Source organism: Solea solea, chromosome 19 (genome assembly GCF_958295425.1).
Source record: "Solea solea chromosome 19, fSolSol10.1, whole genome shotgun sequence".
In the NCBI taxonomy this organism is placed as follows: Eukaryota; Metazoa; Chordata; class Actinopteri; order Pleuronectiformes; family Soleidae; genus Solea; species Solea solea.
Window position 1 is genome coordinate 8,356,139 of NC_081152.1, and position 18,307 is coordinate 8,374,445.

Consider the following 18,307-nt stretch of genomic DNA (forward strand, 5'->3'; position numbering starts at 1 on the left):
TTCAACACAAATGTAGTGTACATGAGCGGCTTCTAATCCAGTGTGGACTCTCATTTTGGGCTTCGAAAATCATGTTTCCACCCAAACAGGAATCATTTTTAGACTCTTAAATTCTTTGTCTGGGGTGAATTTCTGAAAGTGTCTTGCTCACCTCCAGCTACGAGACTATTTTTTTTTTTCACACCGTCTGAGACACTTGGAGATGTGTGCACTTTCCTTCCAGGCATCAGAAGTGACACCTTTCCCATATGCCCTTACATCCTTCCTCCAGCAAAGTCAGGAAATGAGCCTGCGCCTTAACAAGCTGCCTTTACCGGCCAGCAAAGCTTCACACGGGCTGCTGTCTCGGACGGCCTCCAGGTCGTCAGCATGTCTGGCTCCGTGAGACTTGCACATTTGCCATACATGAGGTTGTTCAGGTCTTAATGATGTTTGTTTAACTCTTTTTCATGACCTGTTGCATCCTTTTTTTCTAAGCCAATTGAGCCTTTTTCCTGTGGATGAGTATCCACTGATCAGAAAACGCTACACAATCGATATAGATGAGTAAACTTTAAGAAAAAAAAGGTAAAAAAAAAGAAGCAAACGGGCCAAAAAAGCAACACATGAGTCATAGTTTCCACACAGCTACCACAGGTGGTTCCATGTGGTTAGTCTGCACACCAGCTCCTTCCATTTGTTGTGAACTGATATGGACTCCAACAGTTTTATCTGCCATCTGATTGGTTTTTCGGAATCAGTTTTTACAGGCGGTTAGGGTTCTGGATCGCAGCGATCCCCAAAGACCTTCTGTGCATGGTCGGCAGCTGTGGCAGAAGACCACATCAGCCCACTGCAGAACCTGGCCTGAGTCACATCACGGTGCGGTCGATGAAGTCAGACAGTGAACGCAGCAGCTGGCTCTGAGATAAAAACCAAACCACAGAAGTGTCTGACACCATCTCCAGACTATTTTTATTCATCATACTGATATGACCCAATCCTGAGCGCCTATTAATCTTGTATGTCTTCATACGTTTAGCTGGAAGTTGACATCATCAGACATCACTGCCGTGACCAGAATAACAAATACTGTAGTGTCTTGCCAATGTACCTGAAAACGTGGCTGGCGCTGCACAGAAAGACAGTTTGTGCCGGGAATCATAGTGCTCTTTAAAATCTGTGAGCACAGAATGAAAATAAGACACTGGCCAAAAACAAGAAAGATTAAATAAACATAAAAGGAAGCCTGCAGTCCCTTAAGAGTGAAAAACTATTTTATTGTAACCAAAGGAAGAAAAAAAAAATGGAAAAAGATGTTATTTATTTATACTTGTTCTGATTAAATCCACCCCCAGTGACAAAGCATGTTGGCTTTTTTTGTGTGAATCCTTTTTCTTCAACTAAAAAGTGGTCATTTAATATTCATCATAAACACAGTGGATTACTGTAAGATCATTTATTGAGCACAGTGGCACGATGTGTGTGTGGGTGTGTGTGTGGTTTATTTAAGGACTTTATTGACTGTGTCAGTCAATCAATTAAACCTTTTCTGACCCTTCTAAACCATGTTAGCATCTAAATTTACACAAATCTCTCATTTATGTGATTTTTTTTCTGGCGTAATGGGAAATAATGACTGTAAGTAAATACAGTTACTGACTATATTCAAGAAAATAACCACATAAGGCTGCTCTTCACAAGCCATTCAGTCATAAAACGATCTACATCAGTGCCCTCATGTTTAAGGAATGAACGGAGACTTAAGGGTAGAGAAAAAAATGCACCGCCGCATCCTCAAGCGCTCATTACACTGTGGGATGCAATGTCTTTCAAGTGCTGCACCATCTTACCTGATGGAGGTTACATAACAGCAGCCAGTCAGCAAGTCAGAGAGGATTCTGATCCAACACCTCATTAAATCTGCAGCATCTCTCAAAATATGGTGGAGAGACCTGACTCCAAAACCAACAATAAACTGCCTGAGTTTCTTGCTCTTAGACAGACTGTTACTCTGAACCCCAGACAGACGCCTAATAAATGAAGACACATCCTGCCGCATATTTAGACGGCAAACTCAAATACCAAAACGGGTATGTCATGGTGGATAAAGCTGTGGAGCGACGGCGGCGCGGAGAGCATGAAAACAAATCATACATGAAATATTATAGATCCAAATTTAATCAGAAAATTCAATTTGTGTTAAAATAGAAAACATCTTTATATAGATATATAAATATATGTATATAAAATGATGCACTGCTCATTTAGTCGTCAGCTTTGAGATCAAACCAGGTTCAGGTTTCATTTTTAGCAGAGTGAATGTGTAACTGTCAGTGTTGGTTGTGTATAAAAAAGAAGGATTTTTCTGAAAATCCATCCAGTGGGAAATTACAGGAAACAGGTAAAGCCTTGGCTATATTTCTTCACTCCAATTTACCTGACTGAATTACTTCCATATCTCTCTGTGAAATCAATCAAAACGGCCTCCGTTGTGGACAAGGTAACATAAACCTGAATGGCCCTCTTGGAAAAACACAGCTATTACCCTAAAAGACTGATGAGAAATGCGTAAGAGCATATTCTCAGAATAGCTTTACTGTGATGGGAGATTTCTTAAAAAAAACCCAACAACAATGTGGGCTGAGTCTCACCTAAATTTCTCAGTAGTATTCAAGGCGACTGAAAAAAAAGGGCCCCTGCAACACAGCTGCTCCTTAACTCACTCACACCAGCTCACTCCATCTTAATACATTTCACACTCACACCTACTCATGTCATAGTGCAGACAGCGAGGTGTAAATCATCACTTTCTGTTTTTCACACTAACACCCTCGCTGTAACCTTTCACATTTTCTGACCTTTGAACTCATTCCTTGTCCTGTTTTCTGTTTTTTTTCTCCAGCCGCTTTAGCAGGATGTCTTAGGAGGCGGTGAGGTCCAAAAGTCTAAACAATTACTGGCAGGGAATGCCTTTAAAATGATCTGCAGAGGATGGATAATCCTTAAAGCACTAGTTTGTGTGTGTGTGAGCATTCTTGTTAACTATAGATAACGCTCAATTTATTAAAACGTTAATTTCTGTTCTGTCGCTGTCATAAAGGATGCAGCAGAAGCTGGATACTTTTCCTCAGAGTTGGTGTTGGATCAAACCACAGTAGATACTGCATACAGGCGCTTCTCTTCATTGTTAAGGAGGATAATGCCGTTCTTTTGTGTAGTTTGTGTAGTCATCATTTCTCCACAAAATCCCCATCCTGGTGGCCAATAAGAGAGTAACAGAGGCTTATAGGGGATCAGTGTAAATGCATGTGTTGTTACTCTATCGCTATTATAGTGTTCAATCAGTTTTTAAAATCATTAAAAAATGTGCCGACTGTGCGTTTACTAATCCCCTAAGAATGAACTAATGACTTCAAGTCGAGTGCCGTCATCATGCCAAATTTCGCCGTGGTTCTCAAACTGTGGTACGTGTACCACCAGTGGTACGGGAGCTTCCTCTGTTGGTACTATGAAATCAGAAATAGTGTTCTTCTGTAAATACCGGGGTGTGTGATCGGAGTGGAGCTGAGTGACAAACAAAATTTGAATAATACAGTATGTAATAGATGTAATAATAATCATTACCGTCACCTTATCTCATGCACTGAAGTATATGTGAGGAAGAGGAGGATGATGAGATAGCAAATGATCTTATTGGGAATAAATCTGCCTCCAATGCAACTGCATTTTAACCACATTTTATCTAGTTTATCTTAAAAAACGTCCCCGTTCCCATCAGCTGCATCTCTACTGGCAAATATAAGCCTGTTTAAACTAAACAACATGTTTTTTTTTTTTGGTGGCCTCCACTCATCTAAACTGCGTCTACAACATCCTATCTTTGTCATGTGCACAATGTGTTCTTAAAGGATTCTCGGTGGCAAAAACATGAATCAAACGATTGCCTCATAGCGCGAGGGCAAAAAACACACCCACGCGGTGGTGACTAGAGTTTGAACAGTGCTGCATTGTGCTCCACTGAGTCTTATTCCAGGTGCTGCCATTAATCCTTCATACTTCTGGCACATTGAGAGCAAGCACGTCTGGGCTTGAAAGGTCCAACATACAGTGGGAAACAGCACACAGTGTGACTGTGAGAGCTGTGTCATTCTGTCCAGATCCGTGCTACTCTCACAGCGAGCAAGACTGACTATATAGAGCCGACAGAGGAGGAGAGGAGGAGAGAAGACGGCACATGGAAGCAATTCAAGCCTTTTCCCGGTGTGTAATCTGGCACACATGCATGTGTTTGGGTACATGACAAGAAGAAAACCCTCAACATTCTTGTCCACACACACACATGAGCGGGACTTGTTTTCACTCTGCCTCACCTCCATACTTGTCAGATATGAGACCTCATTGTTGAAATTGCTCCCGTTTTCTGACGAGTGACAGAATATGAAAAAATGCACACATCTCTGCCTCAGAAAGTTTTCTGGCACGGCGTTGATTCTACCCAGTGAATGTCAAACCGCATCAGAGGAGAAAGATTAATTCCGTATTTATTGAAGCAAATGTAAAATATTAACGAGCAATCTCTTTATTATGCATAAAGCTCACAGGGAGCAAACAGAAAAGATCCCCACTTTCGAGCGTGCTTGGCTGGGTAAGCCGCACACAATTATGCGACTGATTTTTCGACGAGAGTGCGTCATTTGGTTATGTGAAATTATAACCTACTATTCCTCATTCATGAGGGGAAGTGGGCCACATGTGGTGAAGGGAAGTTACTTGAGACGGTGACCTTGTTTGTATGCTGTGGCACTGACATCATGCCAGCGCCAGTGAATTCCTTTGTTACGTTCAAACCCTTTGAAACTCTACTCTTTATTTCCTGTCTAGCACTATAGGAGCAGGGAGATAATGCATTTCCCAGAGAGACAGATGTGCGATCTCCAAAGTTCACTCCAGGAAATGAACACATTTCTCGCACATTCTGTCTCGGCCTCAGTCTCCACCACTTTCGACAGTTACAACGGGACAAGGCCTGATGACAGGATTTGTATTTTCTTTGGTAACGAGCGAGTGCCCTGAGTGACGCTCATCGTTCATCTGAAAGGTCTGTGGAAAAATCATCGCATGTGGCATTTCGCACCGTTCACTGCAACATTTCGAACATTGTTTCAGGGAGGATATAATGCAGGGTCGGCAAACGTTCACACAGTCCGCTGCTGTGAGGAAGTTCACAGCAGCAGGAGATAAAAGTGTGTGTAAGCGTGGTGATTTATAACAAGCCTCTCCCACCTGTGACTGCCTGTTTGCCCCAAGCTGTGAAATAAATGTTCTTGGAGGAAGAAAATAACAGTCCATTACTATCATGGTAATATTGTGCTCACTTAAGTAACTGCTAGTATCTGGTAGCAGTAAGAATTTAAGAGGTTGTAATAAAACTAAATACATAAATAAATAGATCAAAAATAAAAAAGTTGCAAATTACATGTAAACACTTTAATCTTTAATATTTTATCAAGGTTTTTGTTTTCCAACTTTGCCTTTTGTTTGATTGTAGTCTTTTTCCATCAAAGTTTTTGTGGACAAACTTAAAATTGAGCCAAAATAAGTGCAAAAAGTCAAAATCTCTCACCAAACACAGCCGCGTAGTTACAGTAGGTCAAAGCTGTTTCAGTAATTATTTAATCCGTCATATTTGCGTTCTTTTCTAAATGTTGTTGCGTTACTGTCCAAAAAAATTAACCAATAACACAGAAACAGTCCAATAGAAACATTGTTTGGAAACTAAAAATGACACCAAAGACCCGTTCAAGCCAAAGCCTGTATGTGTTTGCATAACGGGTGTGTTACATGTGGAGGTCTGCGAATGGAAACCAGGTGATTTGTGCTTTGCCTCGGCAGGCTTGTTGTTGCAACGTCAGCTCGGCGTCTACAAATAATTTAACAAGCTCAGCAGGATCTCACACATCAAACGCTTCTCTAATGGCTAATAAACCTGTTGGGCTCAGGCAGGACAGGCAACAAATGGACACAATTCCGTCCACGGCGGCACAACATAACATCAGCCTTTATGTCTCAGGCCCTGCGTGTAAAATCAAGGCCGGTTACTTTCATGAGATGTTGAGGGGAAACGGGCGCCTGGTTTATGGCGAAGCAATAAAATGTCAAACCCTTGATTGGTCAAAGCAGCAGCTTGTTTGACAAAAGCGAAAGGAAGACTTATGTGAGGTGAAGAATGACAAGGACAGATGGACACAGACAGCCTGCTGTGATGTCAGAATATTTCAGCTCAGTTTCGACAAGAGGGCAAATCATCTCTGTTGGAGACGGAGTAAAAACGCTCCAGTGAAATATAAACCAAAGACCTTAAGAGGAGAGGATTGCAGAGAGTGATTTGCAGTCATTTACTTCCTCTTGAAAAGGGGAATATATCTTAAACAGATCTTGAGGTTGTTTGCAACATTGTAGGGATTAAGAATCTTCCCCCACAAATAATAACCAAGACAACTAAAGCCTGAAACTCCAAATATATCGAACACATTCAGTATAAATGACTCGCGCCCAGCTTACTTCAGCAAATCTTTGTGCTGTGCTGGCTAGAAGAATGCTTCACTCTCCCCGCATTTATTAACCGCGATGAACATGTGTACGACAAAAGCTGTAAAGGTGAGAGTGGAAGAGAGAAGAATAAAAGACCCAAGAGGGACAATAATGTTTTGAGGAGTGAAGTTTAATGGGTTCATGATTGTCTTTGTCAGAGGTCAAATATTGAATTGGTTTGTGGGACACAAAGCGCGACCAGAGCCACCGCGACATTCCCTCGGCCAACTAAAACTCTCTACGATAGATAAACCATCATGGCAGAAATCCTCCAAGAACCACTTACAGCAGCTCAGTCTCACAGAGGGTCATTAGTTTTGACAAATTACAGACACTTGGCTCTTTCACAGGTTGGGTGAAACACTGCCACATATTACCTTTCTCATTTTGCCTGTACACATTGCACACAGCGCCCGGCTAAACTGGTTTCATCTCTTCCTATCAAAGGGATTTATTGTTCTAGTTAGTTGGGTGAAACTCTCCCTCTCTTCGCTTGTATCTTCTCTCTTTCCGACGCTTTAGCTAGTTGAGGTCAGCGTTACTTGTTTTGGTGAGGGTAAACGTGACCTCACACTGACTCACCGGTCGTCCACTCCTTGGGCTCTATGACATGCACAGACTGACAGAGGGGCTAACTGGCAGAGCGCTGCTGGGTTGGCAGACGTACAGATGAACAGAGACAGAGGTACAGACGGGCAGGATCCTATATTGCCACTTGATGACGGAGGAAGGAGGCAAATTAGAGCGGTAGAGAGGGTGGACTCGGCCAGACTGTTTGCAAGTCGGCGCCGAGTGTACAGCCAGGGTCACAGCGTGCTGGTCGTGGAGGCAGCCAGTCTTTTTCCTATGTATATCCTAAAAAAGAGAAGAGACAAAGTAGTACCTTGAACTAAACCTCTCCAACCAACATCAACTGTACCAAAGTGACCATAATTGTGGTGGATGGTGTCATTTTCAGCTTTCCAAACCAATAACCAAAGTGAAATGTGCGGATTAAAGGTGTTTATATGCTGTAATGTAACTCAAATATTAACATCTCTCACTAACTGGCTTACTGCCTCACAAAGAGCTGGTCATGGTGTCACCACTCAGCCTCCTAGTGACTTCTCATGGTATTACATTGAAAAACAATTATTTGAACCAAAAAAAGTATTTCTTATTAGGGCCAAACTGAAGATATTGTTCTTCTTTTTTTTTCTTTTAAGAATAAAATCCTAACTTTCAGAGAATTAAATAGCAACAGAACACAGATGTAACCAGCGATAGCCTGCAGTCGTTCACTACCAACCGTTTCCTCCTCCAGTCCACAAAGAGATCATTTTCTCCAAGTGTGTGTGATTTTTTCTTCCAAACAGACTCAGTTTCTTGCACAGTCTTTTTAAAGTCCTGATGCTAAAGACAATGTGGTGCTGATTTGACAAAAAAATATGAAGTATTTCTTTATTTGTGAAGCCCCAATCAAACTCTAAAGTGCTCCACGTTCCTCATCTAGACGCAGGTTTGCAGATTATACTTGAATCATAGTTACGACTTTGTTCTCATAATATTACAACTTTGTTCTCGTAATGGCCCTCATACTATTTCCAACATAGACACCCACTCTGTAAAAGATAACAAGACGCTTAGAAAAGCAAACAATTTTGTTAAATTTCTCTTCCAAATCCAAGGCGGGTTTGTGTTTGTGAAACTGCCTGATTCCAGAAAAATAAGATATGTAACTCATATGAAGCCTATGAGAGGAGCAGGGAGACACATTACTGAACTGAGTTTCAATTAAAAAAAAAACAAATTCAAATTTGTAGTAATAAACATGCTCCAATTATCCCGGTAAAATGCTTCTGTGCTGATTGACAACGACAATTTCAAAGCAGATAGTGATTTCATTAACATAACATGGTACACAAAAGTAGTGAGTAGAGTCTATGCCTCACCCAATGCCAAGTGTGAGCAGGTGTGAAACCAGCATTGAGGGAACAAGGACGAGGAGAACATCGGAGGAGAAGAGTCTTCTCTTCATCACCTCTGTCTTCCTCACACTGAGGGAGCTCTGCTGCTTTGGCCGCTGAAACACAAACTCTCTGCAGAGGAAGAGAGAGGAGCGACGATGATGCAGAGGCAATAATAAGAGGTTTAGGGAGCGGGGAGATGGGGGGGGGGGGAATACAGAGATAATGAAAACACTAGAGAGGAGACGGAGAGATGGAGCAGAGTTCTGTTAAGAACTCTGCCACCCGTCAAACTGATTAAGCGAGCATGGGAAATAAAAATAAAAATGAGAATAACTCATGTTTAACATTAAAACATGCTGTCAGTGAAATCACAGCTTTTAATATTTTGTGTGGTTTTGCAACAGTAACAAACTCATTTTACAACCTTTAAGCAAATGAGATAAAACACAGTGTGGTCCAGTCTAATCAACTTCCATTCCTTTGTTTTTCCATTTCTATGATAAGCAAAGCTAATTTTCTCTGGCTACACACCCCGCCACGATATTTAACTTCTTGCAAAATTCTTAGCAAGAAAGAACTTTTTTTTTTTTTTTTTTCGCCTGGGCAAAGCATAAATTAAGGGTTGAGCTGGTCTTACTTTGGTGGCATGTTTTCAGGTCTACTGGACCAATCCCACACCCAGTCTGTGTCCACTCGCCGCTCCGCCTCCTCCTGCAACATGACAACACAGATAAACAATCAGACGATGAGCAACAGTGGGAAACAATACAGTAAACCTGAGGATGATGATATTCACTGACAGCATGAGTTTTTGAACATACAGTTTTAGCAAGAAAAGGGGCTCTCTGAAAGAAATGTATTACTGACCATGATATGGCATCAGTCTGAAATCAACTGATATCAACGATGCAGTTGATGTTGAACATAAATAATGTTTTTAACCCTTAGAACACTACTATGTTTAAAAACGTACAGTATATACAAACACTATAAGAATGTGCAATATAGAGTGTCTTTCCTAGGCAATACTTTCATTTTCACCAACTATATAAACAAACCTGAGCAAAAAGTACTCAAAATGATTGAATTTGTGGAATTTGCAAGTACGTCACAGTTCAAAGTTCACTATTTTGTTGTCTATTTCGTGAAATCTGCTCAATTATTGCTACTTTATATCATGACTAAAAATGCAATATAAAATTAATCATAACTTTGACTCAACAACACATAAGACGAAACCCCCCCCACATTTTTTAAAAGCCTGAATATGTGACCTATAAACACACACGCCCTCAGGATGTCCATATAAGGAGTTGTGTATTATTCCCATGGCAATTTCCCATGGGTTCACCTGCGGCACAGATTCATGCCAATTGAGCACTAAGGGTTAAAGTCTGTTATGATTCTGTTGCTGCTGCTCAGAGTAGACTCACTGTCATTTTATGAGTGCTTGTTTTGGAAACTTTTGGCAGCCGTACAGCACTCTACAATGTTTTGAATTAGTTGCTGAAGGTCAGTGTTTACATATATTAAATAATTCCCCCTCAAGTAAATCAAAAACAGCCAGTCTGGAAGGTTGCGAGGACATCCTTTAAGCTCTCACCAGTGACGACTTCAAATTCTAATGAATAAATCATTCACTATAGGATGTCAAATAAATGCTTCAGGACACTGTAGTTTACCTATCGTAAGCAAGTCATGGTCTCATGCAAGTTGATTTTCAATCTGTGCTTAAAATAAATGTAATGAGTGGCTGGTTTTAAAGCAGGAAGTCAGTAGATAACAATAGGCTGACACTGGTACCACTAAGCACAAAAAATGTCCTTTTTAGAAAAAAAATGAATATTATATATTATTATTGTATATTCTACTTTTACTGAGCATATTTACTTTTTCACCTACATCTGAGCTTATTATTTATATCAAATACTAATTAATTTTTAAAGATTGTAACCCTTTAAATGCATCCATGTTTTAACATTGAAAAAACTGAAAATATGAATTATTTTCAATATACTATATGCAAATTAGATTGTTTTGTTTTGAATGATACTGGATACTGGGGATATGTCAGTGGTTAGCAGCAACACTTGTGACAGTGCCATCTAGTGGACATATTTCCCCATACGCCGAATATGGCTTAAAATGGTCAGGTCTGAGGCCAAAGTCCAGATTGACACCCAGATATAATAAAATGCATGCATTGTGAGTGTAACACTTGTTTGACATAGTGTATTTTAGCCTTACTGTAGGAGCTGAGCTGGAAATAACAAGATCAAATAAAAACACACAATCTTGCCAGAATTCACATCCCAAATGATCAAAAACGAGGAATGTAAACAGTCCCTAAAGGTTATTAATAATGACATTTAACACAATCCAGAAATGAAATACCTGTATAGTGACACAGTCACTGTCCTGATCACTGTTGGATCTTGGAGAATCAGTGGACCGTGGAGTCACCACCTGTGGAGGACTATGGCCAACAAACAGGCAGTTAAAATGTGGATTTTAAATCAAGAAGTAGACAGACTCCAACTGAGTTAGCCTCCATTGCTATTTAAACAAAAACAGAGAGCTGTACAAAAAAAAAATCCACTGACCATAAACCCTCAAAATCCAAACAAACCTGTCTTTATTCCTCTCGCTCTCAAGCTGCGCCTCCAGAAGGATCCTCTCCAGCTCCCCCTGCAGGGCAGAGGAGATGTTGTCCTGCTGCCCTGTCAGACTCTCCCTGCGGCTCACAGCTGCAATCAGCTCCTCCAGCTCAACCCAGGAGCCTGATGAGGAAGGAAACGATAATGATGCTCAGGCAGCGAGCGAGGAAGCAGAGCCCGGCAGGGTTTCATACACATGCATTAGACTGTAATGAGCCACAGACAAGATGTGCAGAGCAATGTAAACAAATCTATAGAGTGTTTACACTGAATCGCTTTTATTGAGCATGACATATATTTTGTTGTAATCTCTGCTCACTGCTGAGAGAGTAGATCTGTCACTGGAATCATAGTATGATGACAGGATGTTAAGTGATGAGAGCTCTAACTATGAAAACATCAGCTGAAATGTGTCATCTAATGAATCCAGACACATTGTAATTCACTTTCATTAAGTTTTGTTTTGCGTGTGTGAAGCGTTTCCTCTGGTTGTGTCGGTCATAACAATGGAAGATTTTTTTTAATCTTTTGAATGTGAACAAAGATGCACTCAGATTTGTCTGAATGATCTCTTGTTTGCTTTTCTTGTAATGTTTGTGTATTTGTTGCTTTTGTCTGATAAGATTTGTCTAGTGCAGATTTAGTTGCCACTTATGAACAGTTCTTAATGGTGTTTTTTTGTGAGAGCACTTCAGTCACATTCAGGGATGTGGCTGCTTCTTTTGTGGACAGTGAGTGGACAGGTGTGTTCTGCGCTGACATATGTTGAGTCGTTAGTAAGCAGCACCACTAGGAGTGTCCTGCTGAGACATTGGACCTGGTCAGTGGTGTGCACAGACATTTTTGAAAAGGCAGGGGTGAAAATTAAAGGGGCACCTACTGGACTTACATTTTATATTTATGTTTTGAATTTTAATGTATTTTATAGACTTATAGCAGAATCTTTGGCTCTGACCTTGTCTTATGTCTATTCACTGCCCGCAATTGTCAGAATGGTGTATGCAAGACAATTTTATGTGTAAACAGACAAGAAAGTATTATCATATCTTATCTTATGTATATAAAGTGTGACCTGGGGTCAAATGCAGCCCGGCCCTGTGGACTGAATGGAAGGACCTCCACACATTTTTGTTTAATCAATTTATATCACAGAGACGGGCATTTTTCTATGTAGCACTGAATATCATTTAGGACATAAGGACACTGTCATTTAGGAACAGTAAGGACCTTCATAATGACACCCTTTTTGATTGGAAGGACACCCATAGGAGACAAAGTTGCAAGGGCATCTTAAAGGGCACTGCATCACTTCTCTCCACTACAGTAGAGAGGCACTCCTTTGGAAACAATACATTTTTAAATCTATCTATCTTTAGAGGTCGCATATGAATGGAAGCCAGTCGGGCACTTGCTCATGTTTTGACCACTCTCGAGGGTACTTTAGCGTGTGTTTTGTGACTCAAGAGGGCCCTTTAGTGCGCATCGTTTTTCGTGTCCCCCCCCCCCGTGCACTCCACTGGACCTGGTCGATGTTGAATAGCTGAACAATGCTTTTATACAGTACACACATTAATAGTCTAATGGTGAGACTGCAGACTTTAACAAATGGAGGACTCCTCCGCCCGCCCTTTCCTGTCTGGTGAAAAAGTTGGTGCAAGATCGTAAGCAAAGTCCTCGCCTGAAATACAGATAAAAGGCTTATTCTAAGGATTTTTATTTTAGAGCCAATATACACAAGCATAGTCTTCACTTTCTGCTTCAATGTTACACACTGTGCCTTTCAACAATCCAAAAAAAATCTGTTTCTCTTTTATCAATGACTTCTGAGACACACCCAAGTGTACGCATGAATGAGTGGACACATGAATGAATGTTCACTGGGAGCATGAGCAGGAGGAGATTCACACATGCACACATGTTTGCTGGTCTGTGTGTGTGTGTGTGTGTGTGTGTGTGTGTGTGGCGTTCCCACAGGCAGCCAAACAACAGAGCAGGGCTAACTCAGGCTGAGCGGGCGCTCGCTTACATAAGACGTTATTTCAGTTAGAGATTAGCCATTCACCCTCTGCCTTCCTCTCCCCTTGTTTCTCTCTTGTCACGCTGCTGTCTGCAACCCTGTCGTCACCAGCAGCATTCACAGAACCTCAACACCTCATCTGCCCACCGCACTATCCCTTCCTTCTCGCGTGATCTGCGTAGTATTCACATGAACCTTTTTTTATGACACGATGTGAATTGCACCAACATTTGAAGGAGAGATAAAAACATGAGTAGACAGAGAGAGAGAGAGAGAGTGCAGGCGCGGCCTTAGCAGGGGAAACTATGCCATTGCCCGAGTTGTGTTTCTACAGAGGGGAGAGATGACATAACAACTGCCTTGTTGTTGCCTGACTTATCTATCTGCAGCACTAAATCAGCTTCTATGGTTCAATCCCGGACACATTGGCCTGTGCCACTGCTTTATCGGCTTTATGTGAGATGAACAAGAGCTGGATGATGTTAGAAGACATCAATGAACGGAAGAACAACAGATTAATGTTTGTTATGAGTGTAGAGACCACACACGAGTCGGAAAAGGGAGCAGGTTTTGTGTTTTTGCTGAACAGTGAATTGTCTGGTCGTTTTGAGAGACCACATGAGTGTCTTTATGTTTTTATTGCCTCGTGTTTGTATTTTTCATCTTGTCTTACACTATGTAGGGCCCATTGAATACTGTATAACCCAAACAATGACATCAAAATATAAACATTGAACCATTTTAAGAGTTTATTCTGCATCGCAGAGCGGTGATAAAGTTAAATGTATCATACACTGTAAACCTAACGTAAGTACATGAACTACACATAAATGTGATTAACCGCACGCAACACAAACACAAACCAACGTTGTTCTCACGATATATGAAGCAAAGCAGTGATTCAGTCATTAAGTTTGTAAGCACATTTTCCATTTGCAGTAATAAAAATGAGAAAAGATGGTACTGTATGTCAACAAAGACTAAATCAGAGCGAGTGCAACAGAGGCAAACGCTGGCCGCCCAATACATGAACATCCAAACAGTTTTATTTAATTGAAACTTGACCTGTGGTGATACCGTAATCCAGAGGTCTTAAATCGAGAGCGATTACACCCATGTGTGTTATATTTGTAGTCATTCATCCTGTCATCCATTCTGTGCAGTTTTGGCTATAAAAAAAAATAATGTTCTATGAATAATTAGTAAGTTAAACTTGAAATTGGGGCAGAGTGAGTTATTTGTGTGTTGCAATATCAAATATCAATATTAGCTTTGGCCTCAAAACACTATTGCCCACTATTGTTGACAATATAATGATAAAATGTTTGTTGCTTTATAAACAGAAAAACAAACAAACAAACTATTATTGGTACAATCCCTTAGTGTCCTTATATTCTTCCACATGTTTGACCCGGCATCCTCTGTGCCAAGCAATCTGCACACGCAACGATGACGCTATAACGGTCAGGAAATCTCCGCAGCTTAATCGGCTTACAGAGGTGCAAACAGGTGGCTCAAGGAATCCGTTTACACAATGACAGTGTCCATGGCAACAACAACAACAACAACAACAACAAAAACTTCCTCCTTCCCTCTGTAACATCCTGTCACACGTGCTGTGAGCCTGGTGTGTGCTGCTGACACTCATGTCTGCACTGACAGACAGACTATTAGAGTTAATGTTTTGGGATTAGGATTAGAGGTAGGCCAAATAATGTGTTGGACCAATTTCTGCCAGATATATATTCCATTCAATAAAATGTTCAGCATAATATTGTAGTATTTTATCAGATACACATTGGCAAAAAGAAAAACGGCATCATAAATAGACCATCAGCTAAATTACAATGATGAGCCAATACAATACATGCATTGGCCTGAAATGGGTCAAATTCACTGGGTCATATATTGATAAAAATGTTCCAAAAAACCAAAAGGCATAAAAAGCAGCTCTAGCATTTTAAAGTCAAAGTATAGACTGATTATTTTTCCTTTATCAGCAGAACATATGTGTTGTGAGTCATTCTGTCACCTCTACCAATGACACATTAACATCTGTGTTAGAGTGAATAATATTTCACCACGTGGCTTCAAAGCAACTGGCTAAGATAAAAACAACGAGCTCGTCCACAATCCTACCGTCAGCACTCACCATAGAGTCCGTCCTCTGGCGTCTGTGAGCCGGACACAGACATGCTGAGTGGCCGTGGGCTGGACTGAGGCAGAGCACGGAGAGATGCTGACGTGGAGCGTGCAGGATGAACACGCACACACACACACACACACACACAGGTGCAATGAACGCGCCTTTTGTTTCTCTTGTGTTTGTTGTTTTATGGTCTGAACGGGGCACCGGGCACTGACGCTGCGCTATAATCCGCCTCCCTTCTCCATCATCCCCGCCCTGCCGTTCCCACGTGTGAGGAGGAAAGAGGTAAACAAAACGAGAGAGAGAGAGAGAGGGAGGGAGAGGGGGAGAGAGCTGAAAAGCCATGTTGACAAACAAGGTGCATGAGGCAACAGTGGCGAGGGTCATTTCATTGGAATTCTGACTGAATTATGGTGACCCCATATTCTATTCTATTCTATTCTATTCTATTCTATTCTATTCTATTAATAATGTTCCAACACTGTGCCAGACACCAAAGTACATAACACCACATGGTTTCTCATCTCATCTCACTGACATTTTATTTATTTATTTTTTATTTAACCAGGAAAATCCCATCACGATAAAGAACCTCTTTTTCGAGGGAGTCCTCGCCAAGATAGGCAGCAGCAAATACGAGACACTCCACAGTTGCACATTTTCCCAGTTAGAACACAAGCAGAAAAGTAATCCAGATTAAATTTACAAGCAAACATTTGCCAAACAAATCCAAAGGATGTGCAAATGTCACATATGACACATTTATGATGAGTATACTGTTGTCAAGGTTTTTCTTTTTTTTTTCCTTTTTTTAAATTAGCCATTGTTTCTTTGTCTTTTCAATTCAATTCAACTGTATTTGTATAGCACCAAGTCACAACATTATTATCTCAAGGCAGTGTACATAATCAGGCAGAAACCTTGACAACATTATACATGCAGAGAGCAGAGAAACCCAACAGTTCACACATAACGAGCAAGCACTAGGCTTTTGTTCTAAAATTCAAATTCAAAAATCAAGCGTCCTGTTGGAGGAGGAAGACAGAAAACAGACAGACAGAAACCACTTCCACAAACATTATTTCCCTCAACAGCACAATATGTTGCACCTCAGTCCTATATAGTGAAACACTATTACGCACTAGTGTGTACTGTGTGTATACGGATGAAGTAATAATACAACTACTACTGCTTTGTTACTACTCCTTCTTAAGCGAACCTCTGAATATATCAGAGTATATGTGACATCTTTCAACTTAATATGGTGCAGACAACTGCTCATCATGGGACACTTTTACTTGTATATAACAAATATGAGGGTAAGGGTCACAATTTACTCCTTGTCCCAAAGCAGCGACTAAAGAGCTGCTGGATGTACAACACTTATTAAAAAATTATTTATTTTTTAATGTGTGCACATTTGCAATTTCACTTGATGAAATGGCCAATTATACAATGTAGCAATTTACCAGAAATTCTGTGAATGAAGTCATTAAGTCTTACACTCCGCAGCCTCCAACGTTTATTGAATTCCACTGTAATCGGCCAATTAGATTTTTTTTCCCTCAGCCTGTTGAGCTTTGTGACCTCTTTAAAATCAAATATTGTCTCGCTCTGTGGAAGGAGATCGAGACGTTCTTTGCTTTCAAATGATATATATACTGTATACACGTTGACCTTCCAATCGTCAGACATTTATACAAGCAGTCACTTCAGAAAAGATTACTCTGCTTTATTCTCCATTTGCATTAAACTAATAGTTGATATGAATAATAATACATGGATTTAACCATTTGTTCATTTAACGTTTGTTTGCTTAATTGCTGAAGTGTCCGCGGGGCTTTTAGCCGTGGAAGGCGTGTGGTGATTTTATCTCGATGGTGTTAGATGAAAAGATTAGTACACATCAGTACCACTGTCACCTCATCTAATCCAGACGGCAAACACAAGTAAGCACTTTAAAATACTGATATTGTTTTCTTCTGAAAACTACGTTTGTCTCATCAGAAACTCGAGCGGATGAAGGTCACCTCACACCCATGCCGCATTATGAGGCATGTTATTTCTGAGCTCATCTGTAGCTACAGTATAATAAACCAGCACTGAAGGCTATTCTACTGACAGTGCAGCCATTATTTTACTAAATTATGGGCAGTAAATCATGCGAGGTACCGGGACATGACGCAAATACAGGCTACCTGATTTATCTGAACTTTCAGTTCAGTTCTTTGTCACGCAAGGATTTATATTACAATTAGGCTAAATGTACATAATTTTGGTTTGTAACAACCTTGAACAGACCCTCTTACAAGATGGATAAGGAATGATTCAAGTCAGGCACCGTAAATTCTATATGCTGCATTTAAAAAAAAAAAGTCATTACCAAAAGAAAAAATAACTCCACCACCACCACCCCTTTCTACCACCACCACCACCACCCATCTCCACCTCGGTGAGGAGAGAGCAGACAGAGAGACACTAAACATATTTCTCGAGTAGTTTTCTTGGCGTTTATGATCTAAAGATCAAACACAAGCTGCTTGAAATAAATACAGACCTGAACTGAGCAGAGTGTGGCTTCTGCAGTGAGTGACAGAGATGCTTCCTCACACACTCACTCACTTTCATGCTGCAGGCAGCTCTGTGACACAAACGCATGCACGCACACACACACACAGGCTGTCTTCTGCAGTCAGCATTAGAACACTTCTAATGGGTGCTTTTTGTTTTTTTCATCCATATTCCAATCATTTGCAGTTGTCTCGCTTTAGCATTCGTGCTCCCGTCATAAGTATAAAGTATGTTTTGTCGTGTTTTGCAGTGTGTGAACGTCGTCGGGCAACTTAAAAACACCCACCAACGACTCAGAGAAAAACAGGAAGAGTCATATGGAGTTGATCGGCTTAATTATGGGCAGCAGCTTTAACCAAATTATACAACGTTTGCAAGATTTAACATTTCT

General features: G+C 40.7%; 1 protein-coding gene across 1 annotated transcript; it reads right to left on the minus strand.

Annotated features, from left to right (window-relative positions):
- Window positions 1-6,685: 6,685 nt before the first annotated feature.
- Window positions 6,686-15,595, minus strand: zgc:73226 (uncharacterized protein LOC402792 homolog). Its single transcript, XM_058617508.1, has 6 exons — window positions 15,349-15,595; window positions 11,152-11,302; window positions 10,917-10,998; window positions 9,160-9,233; window positions 8,505-8,651; window positions 6,686-7,428 (listed from the first exon to the last, which is right to left on the minus strand). Exons 1-6 carry the CDS (start codon window positions 15,389-15,391, stop codon window positions 7,380-7,382), a joined length of 546 nt encoding a protein of 181 aa, XP_058473491.1. The 5' UTR covers window positions 15,392-15,595; the 3' UTR covers window positions 6,686-7,379.
- Window positions 15,596-18,307: the final 2,712 nt, after the last annotated feature.